At 39.0% G+C, this 19,557-nt stretch overlaps 1 protein-coding gene and 1 non-coding gene across 4 annotated transcripts in view; both read left to right on the top strand.

Moving 5' to 3' along the window:
- RPRD2 (regulation of nuclear pre-mRNA domain containing 2) overlaps positions 1-19,557 on the top strand; it is a 64,048-nt gene that overhangs the window by 37,626 nt on the left and 6,865 nt on the right. Inside the window, exons 3-10 of one of the 3 annotated variants that reach the window (XM_036234939.1) lie at positions 5,440-5,540; positions 6,386-6,463; positions 7,748-7,800; positions 8,349-8,475; positions 9,891-10,066; positions 14,859-15,141; positions 16,322-16,579; positions 18,063-18,263. In XM_036234939.1, coding sequence (XP_036090832.1) covers positions 5,440-5,540; positions 6,386-6,463; positions 7,748-7,800; positions 8,349-8,475; positions 9,891-10,066; positions 14,859-15,141; positions 16,322-16,579; positions 18,063-18,263 — 1,277 coding nt within the window. Of the gene's footprint in view, positions 1-5,439; positions 5,541-6,385; positions 6,464-7,747; positions 7,801-8,348; positions 8,476-9,890; positions 10,067-14,858; positions 15,142-16,318; positions 16,580-18,062; positions 18,264-19,557 lie in introns of all 3 variants that reach the window. The other 2 variants (XM_016122758.2, XM_036234940.1) reach the window with 2 other exon arrangements.
- LOC118613213 lies at positions 5,146-5,252 on the top strand. Its single transcript, XR_004955347.1, has one exon. It is a non-coding gene; the product is annotated as a U6 spliceosomal RNA (small nuclear RNA).

Genomic DNA, 19,557 nt, shown 5'->3' with positions numbered 1-19,557 from the left:
ACAATTTATGTCATGAATAAGCTCTGTAGTCTGGTTGAAAAAACATTTACAGATCATTATGACTTACTGAATGACCATCTATTCCAAAAAGTCCTTTTTTGATAAAACATTTACATTTTTTACAGAATATAAACGGAACCAGCAGCAGCAGTGGATCCTAGTATATCAGCTGACATTAGCCAGCATGCAGGCGTCAGTAGTACCCTGTGATCTGGGCGGTTAGCCTGGGGCTCTCGAGAGGGAGTGGAGCAGCAGTCTTGAGTCACAAGCTGCCCCTGCCTCAGGTTTAGATTTTCTCTTGAGGAACAGGAACACACTCCCTACTTAGACCAGCAGGAATCCCATCGATAAAGATCAACAAACACCTGCTCGCGGAGGACACCAGACACATTGGGAAGGAAACTAGATTTAGACCCCCGCACAGCGAGCTTCAGATATTAGAATTGTCAGACTGTGTAGACCAATTGTGTAAGAAACGTTAATGAAAGATTAAACGGATAAGGTATTTAGACAGGTTTGGAAAAGAACCAACAGGGATTCTAGAAAAGAAAAAGATGAAGCTGGAAAAGAGTCCTGAAGAAATCAGGATTGCAGCCATCGGGAGAAGGCCGTGGGAGCATGCAGATGGGCATGAGAGGGCTGATGACCATCTGGTTAGGAGCCAGGAGGAGAGAACTTTGCCGTTCTTTTGAGAACTCTCTGAAAGTGATGGGAAACGCAAAACTGCACATGCAAGATGCACAACATCCAGTTAGCAGGATACATAAAAAAGAAATTCACACCTCGTCATTGCAATGAAATTAGAAAGCAAAAAGTTACGAAGAGCAGGCAGAGCTCACACCTACTATAATTTCTAAAGAAAAAACGAGAGAGAATGGGGAGTAGCTTCCACATTCCTGGTAGGGATGTAAAATGATACAACTGCGGGAAACAGTTTGACGGGTCCTCAGAAAGTTGAGCACGGAATTACCTTACCATCCAGCAGTTCTGCTTCCAGGTACGTGCCCGGAACTGAAAGCAGGGACTCGAACGGACGTTTGCACACCCGTGCTCACGGCAGCGTTTTCACCAATAGCCAGCCGAAAGAGGGAAATGACCCAAGCGTCAGTTTTCAGGCAAACGGATTAACAAAACGTGCTGCATACATAAAGTGAAACCTCATTCAGCTTTACAAAGGGGAGCGTTCTGACGTGGGCTGTAACGTAGACGAGCCTTGAAGACATTATGCTAAGTGGACAAGCCAGTCACAGAAGGACAAGGATTGTACGATTCCACTTGTGTGAAGTAGCTGCAAAATGGTAGTCGCAGGGGGAACGGGAGATGTCCAATGGGTGTAGAGTTTTAGTTTTGGAGATTGAGTGCACGGCAGTGTGAATGTACTTAACGCAACTAGACTGTATACTTTACTTAAGAATGGCTAAGAAGGTAAATTTTATATGTGTTTTACCACACTTTCAAAAAAGGAATGACGTTCTGATACATGCTATAACATAGATGAACCTTGAAAACACTAAGTTTAAGCCATACAAATATTATGTGATTCCACTTATATAAAATATCTAGAATAGGCAAATTCATAGACAGAAAGTAGATTAGAAGTTATAAGGAGCTGGGGAGAAGGGGTCGTGGGGAGTTGAATTGTTTAATGGGTACAGAATTTCTGCTTAGGGTAACGAAAATTTTCGGAAATAGATAGTGGTGTTGGTCATAAAACACTGTGAATATAATCAACGCCAGTGAGTAATTGTACATGTAAAAAGGGTTTAAATGGCAAGTTTTATGTTATTTTACCAAATTTTACAAAATAATAAAGCAGCCAAACAGGCAGATCACGTACCCGAGGACGGCAGTTAGACTGACAGCAGACTTCTCCGCGGCGACAGTGGCAGCCGGAAGGCAGTTAGGGAACATATATTTGTGTAGCGGGGATAGGAAAGAGCTGTCAGCATGGATTTGCATACAGAACAAAACTACTTCCAAGAACCAGATAGAGATATCTAGAGAGACAAAAACAGACGATCTACTATCAACAGACTTCTGAATCAGTTTTCTTAGGGAATTTAGCAATAAGAGGGATGATGAGTCCTATGGGCAATAAAATATGTGAAATATCCAAGAATACCCTAACAGAAAACACGAGAGACCTTTATTGTATTTTAGAATGTCGAACATGAATTCATAAATATTAATGCTTTGCTGCAATAAAGAATAATGAATAAATAATTCATAGATATTAATGGAAAGAATACTTCAAATTAATATATCAGCTGAATATAATTAAAAATGCCAGAATTTCTCCTCTTTTGGAACTATGGAAGAGTAAGCAACTAAGAATATAGCTAAGAAACGTTTTGAACTATAGTTGTAATTAGGGAAGATAAGTTACAGTTTTGAAGATAATACAGTATAATGGAAAAATATCAGAGGATCAGAATTTGCAGCCTAGAAAAAGGTTAATTAAATACATCCTAGAGGAAGCGCAGTGAATTGGTGAGGAAAAGAGGAATTATGATATTAGAACAATTAAAAGGAAATCTATTTAGAGCTCAGCTTTACATACTTACTATACCTCACTAGATTTTAAGTGGATTATGCAACTGAATGTTAAAGTAAGTTACAGTTTTTAAAATCTCTGGTAGACAGACTTTCTATGTTGAAAAAGTGACAGTGGAGAGTGCCTTTTACTTTAACAGTCTAAATTTTTAAATGACATGTTTTAAAATGTGGCTTAAAGTACAAAATGGGAAAAGATTTGTAATGTTGGCAAAATAACATTTTTTACATATAAAGCTTAATCATTAGACAAACACTAAAATATTAGTGAGCAGATATGCACAGTTCACAAGATGAACTCCTACCTCAGCCCAGTGATCCATCCTCGCTTCATTAGAGGTGGAGTAAGCAGACATTGTGTATGTCCTGGGATGCAGTAGGAAGCATGTAGCGACATTTATTAAATATTCTTTCAAAAAATTTGAACATGGATGTCATCTATGAGGAAATTCAGGAATTGGTGAAGCAAATTAAATGACACCAGAAGAAGCAAATAAGTAAAGCCAGAGTGTGGGACATTCTGCTGGACGGCTAAACCCTTGGCCACGGCAAGTCAGTGATAGCGTGGGAAAAATGCCAAGGACATCTTAACCAAATGGCTCCAGATTAGAAGGAGACTTAAGAGCCATAGCCAAATGCAGTGCATTCACCTTCTTTGGATCCCAATTTGGACAACCATAAAATGACATTTGGAAACATTCGGGGAAATTTGATGATAGAATGAATGTAGATGATCCCAGAGCATTGCTGTTAATTTTATTAGGCATGTTGGGGCATTGTAGTTAAATAACAAAATGCTGTAGAGTAGGGGTAAAATGACATGATAGCTGGGATTTGCTTTAAAATACTTCAACAAAGAGGAAGGGGATAAATGGAGAAAATGTGGCCAATCTTAATAATTTTTTGAATCTGGGTGATTCTGTTTTTAAGTGTATCTGAAATTTTTAATAGTAAAAAATTAAAAGGGGGGAAATAGTTGAATTGAGATTATAAATGTGAATCCAAGTGAGACCAGTCATTGCTGTAGGAGAATGGTGAACAGTATATTCATACAGGTAGCAGGAGTGTAAATTGGTGCACCACTCTTAGAAAATATTTTGGCATTATTAATGAGAAAGAGACTTTGACCAAAAGATCCCCATTGTAGCCTTAATTGTAGCAACAGAAATCTAGAAACAACCTCAGCATCCAATAGGAGGCAGGCAGGCAGTGGTGGAGCAGTCACACAGTAGAGTATTGTGCAGTCATTAAAGTAATGTTTAGAGTAGATTAGAACATTGGGAAAAGCTGGTTTTGTTAAGTGGAAAGAATATGCAATTATGCACACACACGCTTAAATAAAAAAGGTTTCAAATACGATACTAGTATCCATGGGGAAAAAACTAGCAATAGTAATGCCGAAACTGATATACCATAAATCCCCGTTGGTGAAAATGAGTGTAGTTTTTCTTTATACTTTTCCATAATTTTTTTCAGTCTTATATGTACATAAATTTAGTGTGTAGTACATATCATATATGTGCTATTTACATATAGTATTTATATTTCTATATTTATAGTACATGCAATTTATACATACACTGTTATTACATATACTATAAATATAATAACTATAAAAGTAATATATGTGCTGCATGTATGTGTATATGTATAATTTTTATAATTAGAGGAAGGGTGTCATAAAAATAAAAATGAGAATAGAATCTGTTCAGTCTGATTAATAAATCTCTAGAAAATGTAATTTTCTATATGTTTAATACAATTTTGTTTCCTGTGCATGCTGTTATTAGTGCCCCCACCCCCACAACTGAAAAAAGTCCTTTGTGAACATGTGAGATTATGACACATTATGGACTCTCATGTCTGAAAGGGACCATAAAATTGACATAGCTTGGTTTTTTATCTTCAAAACTCCTTATGGGTTGGTGGATTTGCTTGGGGAGAGATTTAAGCTCCCAGGGTTTTTTTCCATTTTGTCTTTTGACAGATGTGTTTAGAATGTTAGAATGTTCTCAGTCCTCTGACAGATCTGATAGAATAATTTCTTTCCCTAGAACTTGATGCTTTTGTTATTATTTTGTGTCCTTGGATCGCACAAAACCAATCTGAGTCCTGTTCTTTACAACAGCTAATGTAACCTCCTGGCATTGTTTTTCTGTTTCTTCTACAGTTCCACATACGATATGATTTTAATTTTTGCTTTAGGTCTTATTGGTCAAACATTTTTATTTTAACAATTTTCCTGCTAAAATAAGATGACCAGCCTGACGAGGAAATCCATCTGTGAAGCAAACAGTGAAGTGATATTTCTCACCGCCACTGGTCTAGATAATGTATTTCTATAATATTAAGCGATAGCTTTTTGGAAATCATGTTAACAGTGTGTTATTGATTGATATTTTCATCCAAACTTTGAAGAAAAACAAACATGTAGCATTGCTAAGCCTCGTCTTATTCTGTACAAGTGCAGTTGGTATTTTGGACCAGATTCTTCATTGTTCGATTTCATCTTACTGGGTTCGGCCTGCCTTCCAGGGTGCCGGTTGTGTCGATAGCCCTCTGAACTTCATATTCATCAAAAAGTTTAGTATGGCGCTCGCTTCGGCAGCACATACACTAAAACTGGAACGACACAGAGAAGATCCCCATGGCCCCTGCGCAAGGATGACACGCAAAGTCATGAAGCGTTTCATATTAAAAAAAAAAGTTTACTGTGTCGTCCAGAGCTTCATCTATGTCATTGATAAAGAGTGTTGAGTGAGAGTACTTAAAGTTTTAGTCCTAGACATTGGAAAATAACTTGTCAACAACTTCCTTTTCAGATTTCTAGTTTGAGATGTAAGTTACCGTTTTTGTATATCTGTCTCACTTTTTCTTTCTCCTCAGGGATCCATCTGTCTCAAAGTCTATAGAACGAATCTTTAAAATCTGGGAAGATCGAAATGTGTACCCAGAAGAAATGATTATGGCATTAAGAGAAGCTTTGAGTAAGTGTCTTTTTCTTTCCTAAAAGAAAATTTGAGTCATTGTTTAGTCTTTAAAATTATATGTATTTTACAGATCCGGTCGTGTTGCTTAATGATAAAATATAATTTTGGATCTGGCCTTGTTTGTTTAAAATTAAATACTTATAAAAATCCAAATTAAAATTTAAGTAGAATTGATTTGGGGAGGGTTGCATTTTGTTTTTATTGATGAAAGAAAGTCAAGCATATTAAGTTGTGATGGCCGTCTGATTATTTTCCTCCGTTTGCTTTATGTTGAGTCTTTAAACCGTTCGTTTTTTTGTGTTTAGTAATTACTGCCCTGTCCTCTTACTGTTGGAGAATTTTTTGGACAGCGTTTCAGTTGTCACTAAGTATTTGATAATAAACATACATTGACATTCTACAATCTCTTTGTTGGTTTAGATTTTCAGTAAGTTTCTACTTATTTTTTAAAAAGTTGTTTAGTTCTTATATATTAGATGCATGCAATTAAATAATTGACTAGAAGCTGACGATATCTGATATCATGACTGTTTGACTAGAAATTTGCTTTAAAAATAGCATCTTCTAAGAAGCTGTTAAATTCTTCATTCAAATGTGTTAACTGGTATTTTTAAGCTTCCTGCCCTATTCTCAAAATTAGTAATTTCATTGACTAAAGAAATCATATTTGACAGCTTCTTAGAGATCTAGTAGATATTTTTATAAAAATGAAAGAAAAGGAAAGAAAAAAAACGACACACAGTCTCGGATTGCCTTTTTTCATGCTACAACTTTGACACTGAAGTGGACAGACAGAACAGCTTCCCATAATGCCAGATTGCAAAAACTGAAATGTTTTCCAGGTACCACTTTCAAAACTCAGAAGCAGCTGAAAGAAAATCTGAACAAACAACCGAATAAGCAGTGGAAGAAATCACAAAGTAAGGAACAAAATCTCAACTAATATAAAATTAACTCCTCTTTTTGGAGCAGAAGAAAAATGTAGACCATTTGACACCGTACCTCGCATAAACCATGGGCAAGCCTGTGTTTTCCAGGCCTGGGAGGCTCCCAGTGACTTATACTAAACAAGCCATCATGGAGTTACTTCTTTTTAAAAAAACAAAACAAAACAAAACTACCTTTAAACAAAAGAAATGCAGGAAAAGGGTTTAAATGAGTGAAGATTCAAGAGTAGTTGGGGGATTGAAAGAAGAAACTAAACGCTTCATGGCGTCCAGGGTAACTTCTCAGGTTCAAAGATGTGTGAAGTTAGAGGCAGCTGGCATTAAGCAACAGAGCTCAAGAGGAGACTAGGCATTAAGAAGCATTCTGTGGGAGCCATGAAATCCTTCAGATTTGGGGATACACTCTACCCAATTAGACACGGGCCTCAGATCCTGGCCAGAAGCTCGTTCTCTAACGGGAGCTCCTGCTGTGTTTGTCATGTTTGCCCAGCATGAGACCAGGGAGTGGAACCCTGCATGTGATAGGCTGCTGTGGGCCAAACCGAGGAGTTCTGGGAAAGCCCTGAAGGTGTGGAGGGAACAAGGTAAAAGACAGTGAGACTTGGGAGGTGAAACGAGACACTCGGGATGGTTTTGCTCCGGCCAGCATGTGGCACTCAGCACGATTCAGGGAGCCGCTGACACCCTTTCGGTCATAAGTTGCATGCTTAGGAACAACAGGAGTCACCATTCCAGCCAAAGTTCAACCGCAGTGAGAATGTGCTTAGAACTTTTCGTGCCTGTTTTTGTTGTGAACTGAGTCAGCAGAGAAAGAAACCCGAAGCTAAACACGTAGGAATAGAGTTGATGCTTGTGAGTGATTTTCTGCAGCCAGTGCCCAGGGTTAATTGGATGTCGCGATGCTGAACGCTCTCACTGAGGTGTCGGGAGCCTCTTACGCTCAGTCAGGGACGGAACAAGGTGCTTCACGTAGTGCAGTGTTTCCAAATCAGTAATTCTAGGACTTAATGACTTACAGGGCCTGTTGGAGGTAAGTAGGTCAGTCCTGTCTAAATAATATCTTTTTATGTTGACCATGCTTGGGAGTGTTTTTATTTCTTATTCCACTATTTATTCTAGGAATTATACTATGATTTAAGTGTGCATGTTTGACCTATGTTCGAAAGTACACCCTTAACTATAGAGCCAAAATTTTCCTGAATGTTTGTCAGCTTTTTCTTTCTGTATTCTTAATGACCTTTTGTTTAATTCCAACAGCATCCACGAATCCAAAAGCTGCTCTCAAGTCTAAGATAGTTGCTGAATTTCGAGTAAGTTACAGAATATGTTGAATACGCCAAAGCCTTATCCACCCTTTTTGTGTTACAGTTTCCCGTGTAGTCCAATAAAATTTATTTTGATTCAATTTTACATCAGTTATATTCTGCGTTCTAAGAGGATCCAGACTGGGATCAGATGGCTTGGAGTTTTATCTGTTCCCCTAATGGAAGAAATAAAGGAGTTCTGTGCTGGACCCCAACAAGGGGTTCATCTTGCTATAAAGCTCTACTAAATTGGAATTTGCTTAGAGTTAGCATAAGACTATGCTTATCTAATTGAAATTTAAAGACGACATAAGTGGACCTTTGTTTTAGTCTTAACCCTGTATCCATAAATTAGCTTTGAATAACTAAGGATAAGGATCTTTTAAAATATGTGACTAAAAGTATGCTTTTGACATGAGAATTGATATTGATATCTCTGATTATGAGGAGCTGTGAAGGGTTTTTCCCCTCTTGGAGTTTTATTAGGTTTTAATGGGGAAAGGCGAGCAAGCCAGTGACCTCGTAAATGAAATTTGCCTCTGCCCTGCATTCAGTCTCAGGCCCTCATCGAAGAGCTGCTGCTGTACAAGCGTTCAGAAGATCAGATAGAGCTGAAGGAGAAACAGCTGTCGACCATGAGGGTGGATGTGTGCAGTACAGAAACTCTCAAATGCTTGAAAGGTAACACGTCCTCTCAACTAGAATAACTCAAGCTTTTCTTGCCAGATCTGGCCTTTTCCAGTGATGGGACTAGCTTCTTCCTCAGGGAGCCTTAGGTTGTAGAGAACAGTTGCGCCAGCTCTGGTTCCCAAGTAGTGAAATTTCCTTATGAAACATATACGTTTCGTATGCATCACGAGTAAATTCACGTCATAAGTTCTCCTCCTTCACACTCCACACCTTAAACTTACACAGCATTCTATGTCGATGCTTTCTCAGCGCTGGAGAAAAGTAAATTGAAAAAACCCAAAGAAATAACTTCTGTCATTTTCCACACCTCTAGTGCTTTCTTGATATATTGGGTTACGTATATACAAGTGCATTGCAAGTGTGTGATTAACTGGCTTGGGTGTGCTCTGTAATAAGGTCACTGTAATGCCATGTGAAATCCAGTTGCTGTCTTTTCCTTACATTGTTAATTATAAGTAATAATCATATTAATAGTTTATTAGACTGTAAATCTCATGAAAGTAGAAATTATCCTTATTTGGTCACTGGTATATCCAGCTCCTAGAGCAATGCTTAGTACGTAATAGGCATTTGATAAATATTCTTGAAATTGTGAATAAATGGCTACTTAGATACTCATTTTGGCATTTATTTTGTTATTGCACCATGCTTTAAATTTAATATGTTATCTGATATAATCCACCCAATAACCCAGAAAGCATGTTTAAAACCTCCATTCTGTACATGAGAAATCTGAGGCTTCGTAAGGAGAAGAGGAGCTTGCCTAAGTTACACAGCCAATGAGGCAAAGCCAAAATTCATAACCATATCTAAAGCCCTGTTCTAACGGTCATAGAGAAAGTAGCATACTTGGGAGAATAAATGACAGTCTGTGATGTCACCGTTGTTGAAAAATAATTCATGGTTTATACTCTTCTGATATGAAATTATCAGGGATCTTTAGTAGGAAAGAAGAATTTTTAGCATGATTTACACAGAGGTCACGTTATATTCACTTTTCTGAGCCTTAGTTTTCTCATCTAAGAGATGTGTCTTATACACCGTGTGGGGTAAAAGTTAATGGTGCAAGTGAAGAGAATCCAGCCTCATCCCGTTATTCCTGAGTAGCAGTGTGGCATCAAATTTATGAACAAAAACAGCAAACCTTTTAGTTGGACTTCTTTTGTTTTCCTTAATTACAGTGCCTTTGGGATGCTTAATCTTGCTTAATTTAGAAGATTCATGTGAATCATTTCAATAATGTTTTGTGATTTTTGCAATTTAGTGAAGCTTTTTTTAAGGTGAAACTACGAGAGTGACAATATTATACATGAAGAACGGGGTCACAGGTCATCTAGGGGTTTTCTTCAAAAGATTAAATTTTTACTTTTTTTATCCTGAAATGAATACTTCTTGTGTTACTTTAGATAAGACAGGCGGGAAGAAGTTCTCCAAAGAATTTGAAGAGGCAAGCGCCAAGCTGGAGGAGTTTGTGAATGGATTAGATAAGCAGGTGAAAAATGGGCCCTCACTAACAGAAGCACTGGAAAATGCTGGAATTTTCTATGAAGCACAGTACAAAGAAGTGAAAGTGGTGGCCAACGTAAGTAGTAATTAAAGCCGTCTCGTACTGATCGCTGGCCGAGTGCCAGTGCTGTTTCACATGTGCCGTTTAACTCAGGGAGGAGAAGCCCTGGTATCTTCAGTTCTCAGATGAAGAAGAAGTTACGTTAGCGGAGGGTTAGGAACCTTGTACAGGGAGCACAGCAGGTGGCGGCGTCTGAGATAACACCTGGGTCCTTCTGAACGCTCATGCTCACGCACACCCTCATCGCTACGCCCTGTGTCTTAGCGGTTCACAGGGAGTGTGCTGGATGAACATGCAGGATGTAAAATTAGGCTGAAGTATACGTAGTTTTTTAACCAGGAAAACTAGATGAAAACATTCTGTTACTAAAGCTCATATAAACCAACTGAATTTAGGGTCCTCTGTCCCCACCTCCACTGGCAGGGGAGTTGATAATTGGACATTTGTCTAATGGCCTCTGTAAGAAACTGTATTCTGTACTTACTTAATTTTTTTAAAGTTTTACTCACTACATATGATCAGAAAAGTAAATGGTGGTGTAGATCCCATGGTCCCACCTCCTACACGTAATTCCTTCGAACTCATCTAGCTATTTTTCCTGGCATATGCCCCCGTATTTCTAAATTATATGTCCATGTTGTTCTTTATCGGTTCATTTTATTTAAGAAATATCTATTGACTTTTTGATATGACAGATGAGGAGTTAGCTTATACTTACCTGTCTTCCTCTTTCTCCCAATATTATGTAACTGTTTAATTGAAGTCTAGTTGAACCTTGAACCAGGTGTGGTCAGAGGTCCCGACTCTCCTCACTTCAGTTGAACATCTGGGTATACCTTTTGACTTCTCAAACACATAAGTGCCGTGCCGTCAGATGCCAGCATTTTCAGATGCTCAAGTCCCTTGTGTGAAATGGCCTAGAACAATGCACACAGTTGCCTGCCTCATCCGCAGATTGAAAATAAGTGTTTTCAATTTATGGTTGGTTAAATCTGCAGAGACAAAACCAAGGGGTACAGAGGGCCAACTGATCAACCGTATATTTATTAAAAAGAATCCATGCGTAAGGGGACCCGTGCGGCGCAAACCGCCGGTGTTCAAGGGTCACCTGTGAGTCATACTATTTTTTGACCACTAACTCTAGACCCTCCCCACTTTGCAAGGTGAGATGTTAACATCCCCGCCCTTTCCCATTTGTTTTCATCTGGCCCTTCAGTTTCCCAGCTTCTGAGCTGTACTTTACTTTTACATTGTGCAGGTTGAGAATGTTTATATTCTGTTCTGTAATCATAATTGTCTTACTTCCTTGCTCTAAAGGTTGAAAATTAATAAAACTTACATTATAACTATATAAATATGTTCACAGCAAGGTCTTATGGTAACTATGGTTAGATTACAGATGTTTGGTTTTTTCCCCCATAGAATTTCTTTTTTTCTTACCCATCCCCTACCCCCCTACGCACACACAGCGATATTCCGAATGTGCATTTCCTCCAGAGCCCCGCCCACCTGAACCTCAGTCTCCTGCTGCAGTTTTAAGTCTCCGGGTCTCATCCAAGGATGACGCCACTGCTGTCCTCATATATACTTCGTGTCGTTGGTTTATACCTTTGTATTCCTGCACTCTTCATCTCATAAGAGTTGTGAGGGAGAAGCCATGAATAAGAGCGGTCAGCCCCTGTTCAGATTGACCAGTTTTTAATAGCAGAAGATTCCGTCCGTAACCACAACTTGCATTTATTGTATTTCTCTTTATTTTCCTTTGATCTGAAACAGTTCTTAAGTCTTTTTTTGTTTTGTTTTGTTTTTTTTGACTTTCATGACCCAAATATGTTTGAAGTCAAATATTTCATACAGTGTTCCCCAGTTTGGATTTATGTGATGTTTTTTTGTGATCAGATCGACATCACGCACCTGCAGCAGGAATGTCACAGAAGTGATCCTGTGTCCTCATTCCATCCTTTCGGTTAGCATACAAGTTTGATGTATTTCACTACCTGTCGTATTCCCTTCGATATCTTTTATTAATGTGGAATCTTCTAGGTTTGTCCATTGAAAAGTTCTCCCTTAGTAATTGCTGTGTGTACCCCAAAAAGATATGTTGACACCCTACGCCCTAGTACACGTGAATGTGACCTTACTGGGAAACGGGGTCTTTGCAGATGGAATTAAGGTAAGGCTAGGTCGTTCCGGCGGGCTTGGTTCCATTATAACTGGCGTCCTCACGAGAAGAGGGAAATTCGGATACATACACACAGGGAGAACATCACGTGACAACTGGGACAAATATTGTAGTGATGCAGCTGCAAGCCAAGGAAAGCCAGGGGTTGATGGCCATCACCACAAGCTGGGAGGAGGCACAGAAGGACCCTGCCCAGTCTCAGAGGGGGCATGACCCGCTTCTAACCTCCAGAATTATGAGATAATAAACTTCTGTTGTTTTAAGTCACCTAATGTGTGGTATTTTATTACCACACCCTAGGAAACTAATGACAGTAATTAGTAAGTGTCCTGTGGGGAATTGTTTTGAAACCATGTAAATGTGTTGTTCCTCATCAAACTTTCAATTTATTCATTTATTTATATCAATGTGGACTCACAGAGTCCTATTTATTCATTGTTTTAATTTATTACCGGTACTTACTTTGGTGCTAAAATCGTCCCAGATTTGGTCAGCGACCGCCGGCTTTCCTTGTCCTTTTGCTGTGTCCTCATCATTTTTGAGCATCACTTCGGGAATGAGGTGGCTCATTGTCTTCCTTTGGTCCATCCTGTGCCTGGGGCGATCACTGGGGTGGGGCCTCTTATTGTCCCATATAACCATGGGCTTAACAATGGATAAGAGTCAGCAGAAGAGAGAATTAATGAATTAGAAGACTGGTTATCGGAAAATATCTAGAAGGAAGCACTGAGATAAAAAGGATAGAAAATATAGAAGGGAACAAAAAAAAAGTAATTTGAGCTCTAATCCTTGTTTCAGCAGCACCATTAGACTCCACTTGGCTGTTCAGAGATTTTCTTCTTGGCTTTTTAATTTCCTCTTAAGGAGCTCCAGAATTCAGCAAATATCTTGAAGGAAAAACAGTAGCATATTGTCGAGCGGTTCTGCCCTTCCTCTTGCATCAGAATCTTGGCCTCCAGGCATGTAATTTTTATCTGTACAGACCAGCAAGACTGTTAAGAGCTCTGCGTTTTTCTGTATACTTGAGAGCGGTCCTCCGCCTTCTCCTTTTGTGTGAATTCTCTGCGTCTTGCCTGCCTCCCACAAACCAGAACCCTAGGAGAACAGGTAGCTGCAGAATGCCAGCCTTGCTCTGCTCACCGTTTCCCCGCACTTTAGAATTTAGCACTCAGGTCTCGCTTGCCTCAGCACTCCAGTACGCTCACGTGAGTGTGTGCACACACATGCGCGTGTACGAATAGGTATATGTAAACATCTGGCTTTTCTAGTGCTTGGCGGGAGCATTGCTCTGATATGAGCCACTCAGTTATATCCAGAAGCAAAAGCTCAATTTCAGTATGTATTTTTCTGTTCCATTGCATTTTTAAAATAATGCTTTTTGAATGTGCAACCAAAATGATTTTATAATCTAACGATCTAAGACTCTTAACAGAAAAAGCAGAAGACATACATCTTTAAGGCATCGGCAGTTCACATCATTTGATCAGTGGGATTTGAGCCAGGCGATCAAGGGCAACGTCAGGAGTGGGCCATCAGACAGCAGCCTGGTGGTTACCGGAAGGGAGGCGGGAGGGGGGGGTGTCAAAGAGTAAAGGGGGCCAGGCATGTAGTGACGGTGGAAGGAGGCTTGACTTTGGGTGCTGAGCACACAGTGCAATACAGAGGTGATGTATTATAGAATTTTGCACCTGAAACTATTATACTCTTACTAACCAATGTCACCCCGATAAATTTAATAATTTTTTTTTAAGTGGTACATCATATTGATTGTCCGTACCCTTGATATGACGTGCGATGACAGTAGTACTTTACGTCTGTGGTCTTCTTCCTAAAAACCCATAACCTCAGTTCGATCACGAGGAAACTCTCAAAGGCCAGCCTACAAATTAGCTGTCGGGGTCATCAAAAATAAAGTCTAATAAACCATCACAAACAAGAGCTTAAGGAGACATAACTAAATATACTGTGGTCTCCTGCATGGAATCTTGGAATAGGAAAAAGACATTAAGTAAAAACCAAGAGTATCTGAATAAAGTATGGCTTTAGTTAATAATAACAACTATCAATAATAACTATCAATTGATTCGTTAGTTGTGACAGATGTATCACACTAATGTTCGGTGTTGATGATAGGGGAAATTGGGTGTGGGATGTATGGGAACCCGCTGCATTATCTTCACAGTAATTTTGTATACCCGAAGCTTCTAAAATAAAAATTATTATTTTTTAAATAATTTCAGCCTCTCAGGCTCTGCTTTATTGATGGATTTGGGTTTCGTTTGACCTTGCTATGTATATCTCCAGTACTGGAAGCGTGGCCAACACATTTAGGCTCTTGACAGATGTTTGGTCCGTTGGATGGATAGAAGCAAGCAGGAGAGACCGAGCTGCAGACGACCTCTAGGTTTCCACCTCGGGCACCCATGAAGATACTCACTTAGGGAATACAAAAAGTGGAGGTGGGGACTACTCCGTGCTTGACACATAATGAAATGTTCTCGGTTTGTACCAGTGATTTTGTTAGTGACAATGAGGAAATCTGATCAAAGGCAAAATGGTAGCTTCCTGGTCCTTTTCGCAAAGGAGTAAACTCTTCTCTCTCTCTCTTTTTTTTTTTTCTTTTAGGCGTATAAAACCTTTGCTAATCGAGTGAACAATTTAAAGAAAAAGCTGGATCAGTTGAAATCCACCCTTCCCGATCCAGAAGAATCACCAGTCCCTTCCCCAAGCATGGACGCTCCCTCTCCAACTGGTTCTGAGTCTCCTTTTCAGGGAATGGGGGGTGAGGAATCCCAGTCACCAGCCGTGGAGAGTGAGAAATCTGCTACACCTGAGCCTGCGACAGATAACCGTGATGTGGAAGACATGGAACTGTCTGACGTGGAAGACGATGGGTCAAAAATCATTGGTATGTCCTCAGTGATTAGTAGACAACTTGTTCCTTATTCGTTTTGCTTTTCCACCAATGACTGTCACAGGCAGGTGTTAAAAGATAGTTCAGTCCTTGTAAGACAGGCCACCGAGGTAGCACTGTCACCTCTAGAGCAGCGGGGCAAGGGGTGGTGTGCCACACGGGTTTAGAATCCTTGCCCAAGATCTGCGTGGTTCCCTGTGGTGGCCGCTGAAAGCTGCGTGTCGCTCAAGTGTTTGAAATGCTGCTTGTCCAGCTTGAGATGTGCTCCGATTTGAAAACACACACTGGATTCTAGAAACTTAGTACCTAAAAGGAATGAAAATGCCTCATTAATAATTATATTCAGATAAAGTATATTAAAATTAATTTTTCCTGGAGTTTTTCCGATGTTGCTACTAGAAAATTTAAACGTGTGTGCGACTTGAGCGATATCTCTGTTGATTAGTACCATGGTGGGGGAGGGGTGCTTGCGCTGGAATTCCTTATTCTCCGTCACTCTTGACCTTCAAGATTCCAAAGCCAGTTTGTTAACCACATTTTCAGAATTAACCTGGATTGGTGAATTTTTTCTCTGACATCCCCAGCTTTTATAATTATTAGGGAGTTTGTTAGGGAGTTTGACTACTGTTCAGTGTAATACACTATCCTTATAACATGTAGCCTTTTTTAGTATTAGAAAGCATCTAGAGTTAAAACACCGCTGTTTTAAACTAGTACTTTATTACAGCCCCTGTAGGCCAGTTTCAGGAAGCCACAGAAAAAAATGATAAAATATATAGAGTTCCTACCCTTCAGAAAGTTCTCAGGCATGAAAAGACAGAACAATTTATGGCAAATACATTAGCGAAGACCGAACACAAATGTGTACCGAATAATAATATGCTTCCAAAAATATACAAATTTAATGCACAGGTACTAAGAAGATGCAAAGAGATCATTAAGTAAGATAAAAGACGAATTGGGGAAATTCATTTTAAGCAGGCATTGAAGTCAGGAAGGATCATAAATTATAAAGGGAATGACTTCTTAAGAAATCATGACGTGAGTGGTTTTCTCTAAAGCATAGTGCTTTTTATCACAAATCAGGAAATACTAAGACATACCATTTCATACTGGAAGCAGAGTCTGAAAAGTAGGATGATGCAATAATATGTTTCCTTTGTTTAAATAGTAGAAGACAGGAAGGAAAAACCTGTAGAGAAGGCAGCCGCATCCACTTCTGTCCCTACAAAGCCAACGGAAAGTGTCCCGAAGACCTCCTCGTGTACCCCGGTGCCTGCGCCCATCACAGCCACCCCCCCTCTTCCAAAGCCTGTGAATCCCGCTCTTCTGTCCCCTTCTCCAGCACTGGCTTTGCCAAACCTGGCTAATGTGGATCTGGCAAAGATCAGTTCCATCCTTAGCAGCCTGACATCAGTCATGAAAAATACTGGTAAGTAAGCCCAGTAAGGGAGATAAAAGGCTAACTTCCGTCCTTCTAAGTGAACCACCAGTCTGGGTTTTTGTTGATTTTTTAAAAATTAAAAGTAATATTTTTAATTTAAGAAGAAAAAGAATTAAATACTTGGTCATTATAGAAAAATTAGAAAATAAGTAGAGAGAATAAAATAAATATCCATAATCCTACAACCTCAGAGGAAACCACTGGTGCCTAACCTTGCAAGTGTATGCGTATATGAATGTTTGGGAGATTAAATATTTATAACAAATTTTCTGTCAATTATTGAAGCATATTGCATGTACTGTTTTGAAACCAGCTATTTAAAATTTAGCTATATAACATTTGCTTATTTATTTAAACCTTTTTATTATTAAACATCCAGTAAGTTTCCAGTTTTTCACTGTTAAAAGGAATACTATACTGAACAATCTTGGTGCCAAAATTTTGACCACAACCCTTCCCGAAGGGTTGATAAGTATATAAAGGGTTTTTTTTTTTTTTATGGAAATTTTAATGAAAGTACAAAAGTAGAGCACCTCTTGCTTATCACCTACACTCATCACTCATCTTCAACCGTGTGAACACATGGCCTACACAGTCCTGATTATTTTGAAGAAAATCTTTTATTTCATTTCTTCATAAATATATATTTCTAAAAGATATTAAGAATATCAGCTCATAGGTTTTTAAAGTCTTTTCATGTTATAACTAAAATGATCTCCAAAAACTGATTACGTTCCAAGTACTACATGAAAGTTCCTGTTGTTCTTCAGCTTCTCCAAAACTATTTTGTTTTGTTTTAATCTTTGTCACATCTAGTCTTAAAATGTCATTTGTTTTCATTTGCATTCCTTTGATTAAAGATATGGTTAAAATGTTTTCCGTTTGCTTATTTATTTCTTTGTGAAATACCTGTTTATAATTTTGATCATTAAGAAAATAAAAAACTATTTTATCTTTATATACGGTTTCCTATGTTAAAAAGCGGTCCAGTGTTTTAAAATGTAAAAATGCGAAAGAAGTTGCTTATATAATCTCATTTTATAGGCCATTTCAAAAGTAAATAACTCATTAATCACACAGACTTATGCAATGGCCGGTTACACAATTGCATGCTCGGCATGTATCAGTATGTATCTGTCAGTATGTATCAAGCACCTGCAGGACTCTGGAGGTCTAGGTTTCATTCAATAGAGAAAAAAGAAATAGGTTCTTTAGTCTCCCGTCGGAGCTCTCAAAACTACTGGAATACATATGAAAAAAACTTAAGATACGTTTATTTTAGGGGTATTCCAACTAGACGAGAGCAAATTTAATCTTCAGATTGTTGTGTTTGTACAAGCCACGGTATGGGCCATTTGCGAATCAGTCACAGGAACTGCTGTTAAACATGCCAAACTTGTTTGAGTGGAAAGTATCATTGATTTAAAGGTCCTTTTTGAGTTGCATTTTGAGTTCGTCTTTCTGCCACCAGGGGTCAGTCCTGCATCAAGACCGTCTCCTGGAACTCCAGCAAGTCCGGGCAACCTCTCCAGCGGCCTGAAAACACCTGCACCGGCCACCACGGCATCGCACAACCCTCTGGCAAACATCCTCTCGAAGGTGGAGATCACCCCAGAGAGCATTCTGTCTGCTCTTTCCAAAACCCAGACACAGTCAGCCCCAGCACTGCAAGGTAAACTCACCTGTGCCAGGGGGCTCGGATGATGAGTGTGTCCCTGGCGTAGTCCTCGATTCCATTTCTGAGGGATCCAGAGCCGCGAAATGTATAGAATACAGTTAATTCATTATTCTCTTCATGTTTGTTTGTCATCTACGACCTGGTAGTCATAGAATTATAAAGTGTCCAAGCTGAAAGAGACTTTAGGTGTCATCTAGTCTGATCCCCTCCTCTTCAGGTGAGGAAGTTAAGGCTCAGTGAGATGATGTGACCTGCTTAAGGTCACACATCTACCTATTCAGCGATGACCCGAAACCAGAAGCCAGATTTCTTGACACACACGCCATGACAGCCGTAGGGGCTGCATGTATCCCAGCTCTTAGTGCAGGTTCGTAGACGTTGAGGTTTACGTATTTTAATATTAACCGAAGCTGAAGACAGTGGGAAAGGTCACACCGTCCTGATGTTTTATAGAGCCCTTGGTAGATATCAAGTACATCTATTTTGTTTTTGCCTACACATAATCGCTACTTTATTTTAACTGCTTTATTCATTTGCTGATTATCTGTTTCGCGTCTGAAACCGTTTGCTTCCAACATTTTTTCATAAAACATACCTGCTCTCTGTTCTCAGACCATTCAGATACCAATACAACCTTTTTTAAGCATCTCAGTATAATTACACAATGAATTACAAATAACCAGAACAGTATCTTTAATACAGAGATTTACTCTGTGTCAGTAGTTCTCAACCCAGACGCCTTCATGGGAAGTTTGGCAATGTCTGAAGACATTTTCGTTTGTCACATATGGGGTGGGGGTGGGGTGCTGCTGCATCTAGTGAGTAGAAGCCAGGGAGGCAGCCAAACATCCCATAATGCACAAGGATGCCCCCACAACAAAGAGGTATTGAATATTGGATAACAAAAACCATGTACCATTATTTCGAAGTAGATGGCAGTTAAAATTGTAACAGGAATGGAGCCTTAAAATTCTTAAGACCTTTTATCTCTTAGCAACTGTGAATTAAAATTTTGATGAAACATTGACTTAACTATTATATGAAATATTTTCTTTCACTGTATCATTATAAAGGCGCAGTTTTAACATATGATTGAGATCTATAAATTTGGGTGAAGTGTACATAAGTTTTCATTTATAACCTAAAATTGGGTAAATTTTTCAAAATATGTTTGAATTCATAGGACCTTCTGTTATCTTTTTGTCAAGTGTTTTTCTAAAAAGTTTTCTACAGGCACGGTTTGCTTTGGTGGACCTCAGCCTTTCCCGAAAGAATTCTTTCTCAGTGC

Source organism: Rousettus aegyptiacus, unplaced genomic scaffold (genome assembly GCF_014176215.1).
Source record: "Rousettus aegyptiacus isolate mRouAeg1 unplaced genomic scaffold, mRouAeg1.p scaffold_m13_p_17, whole genome shotgun sequence".
Classification (NCBI taxonomy): Eukaryota; Metazoa; Chordata; class Mammalia; order Chiroptera; family Pteropodidae; genus Rousettus; species Rousettus aegyptiacus.
The sequence above is the reverse complement of the archived record's forward strand: the minus strand, read 5'-3'. Positions and strand labels throughout refer to the sequence as shown.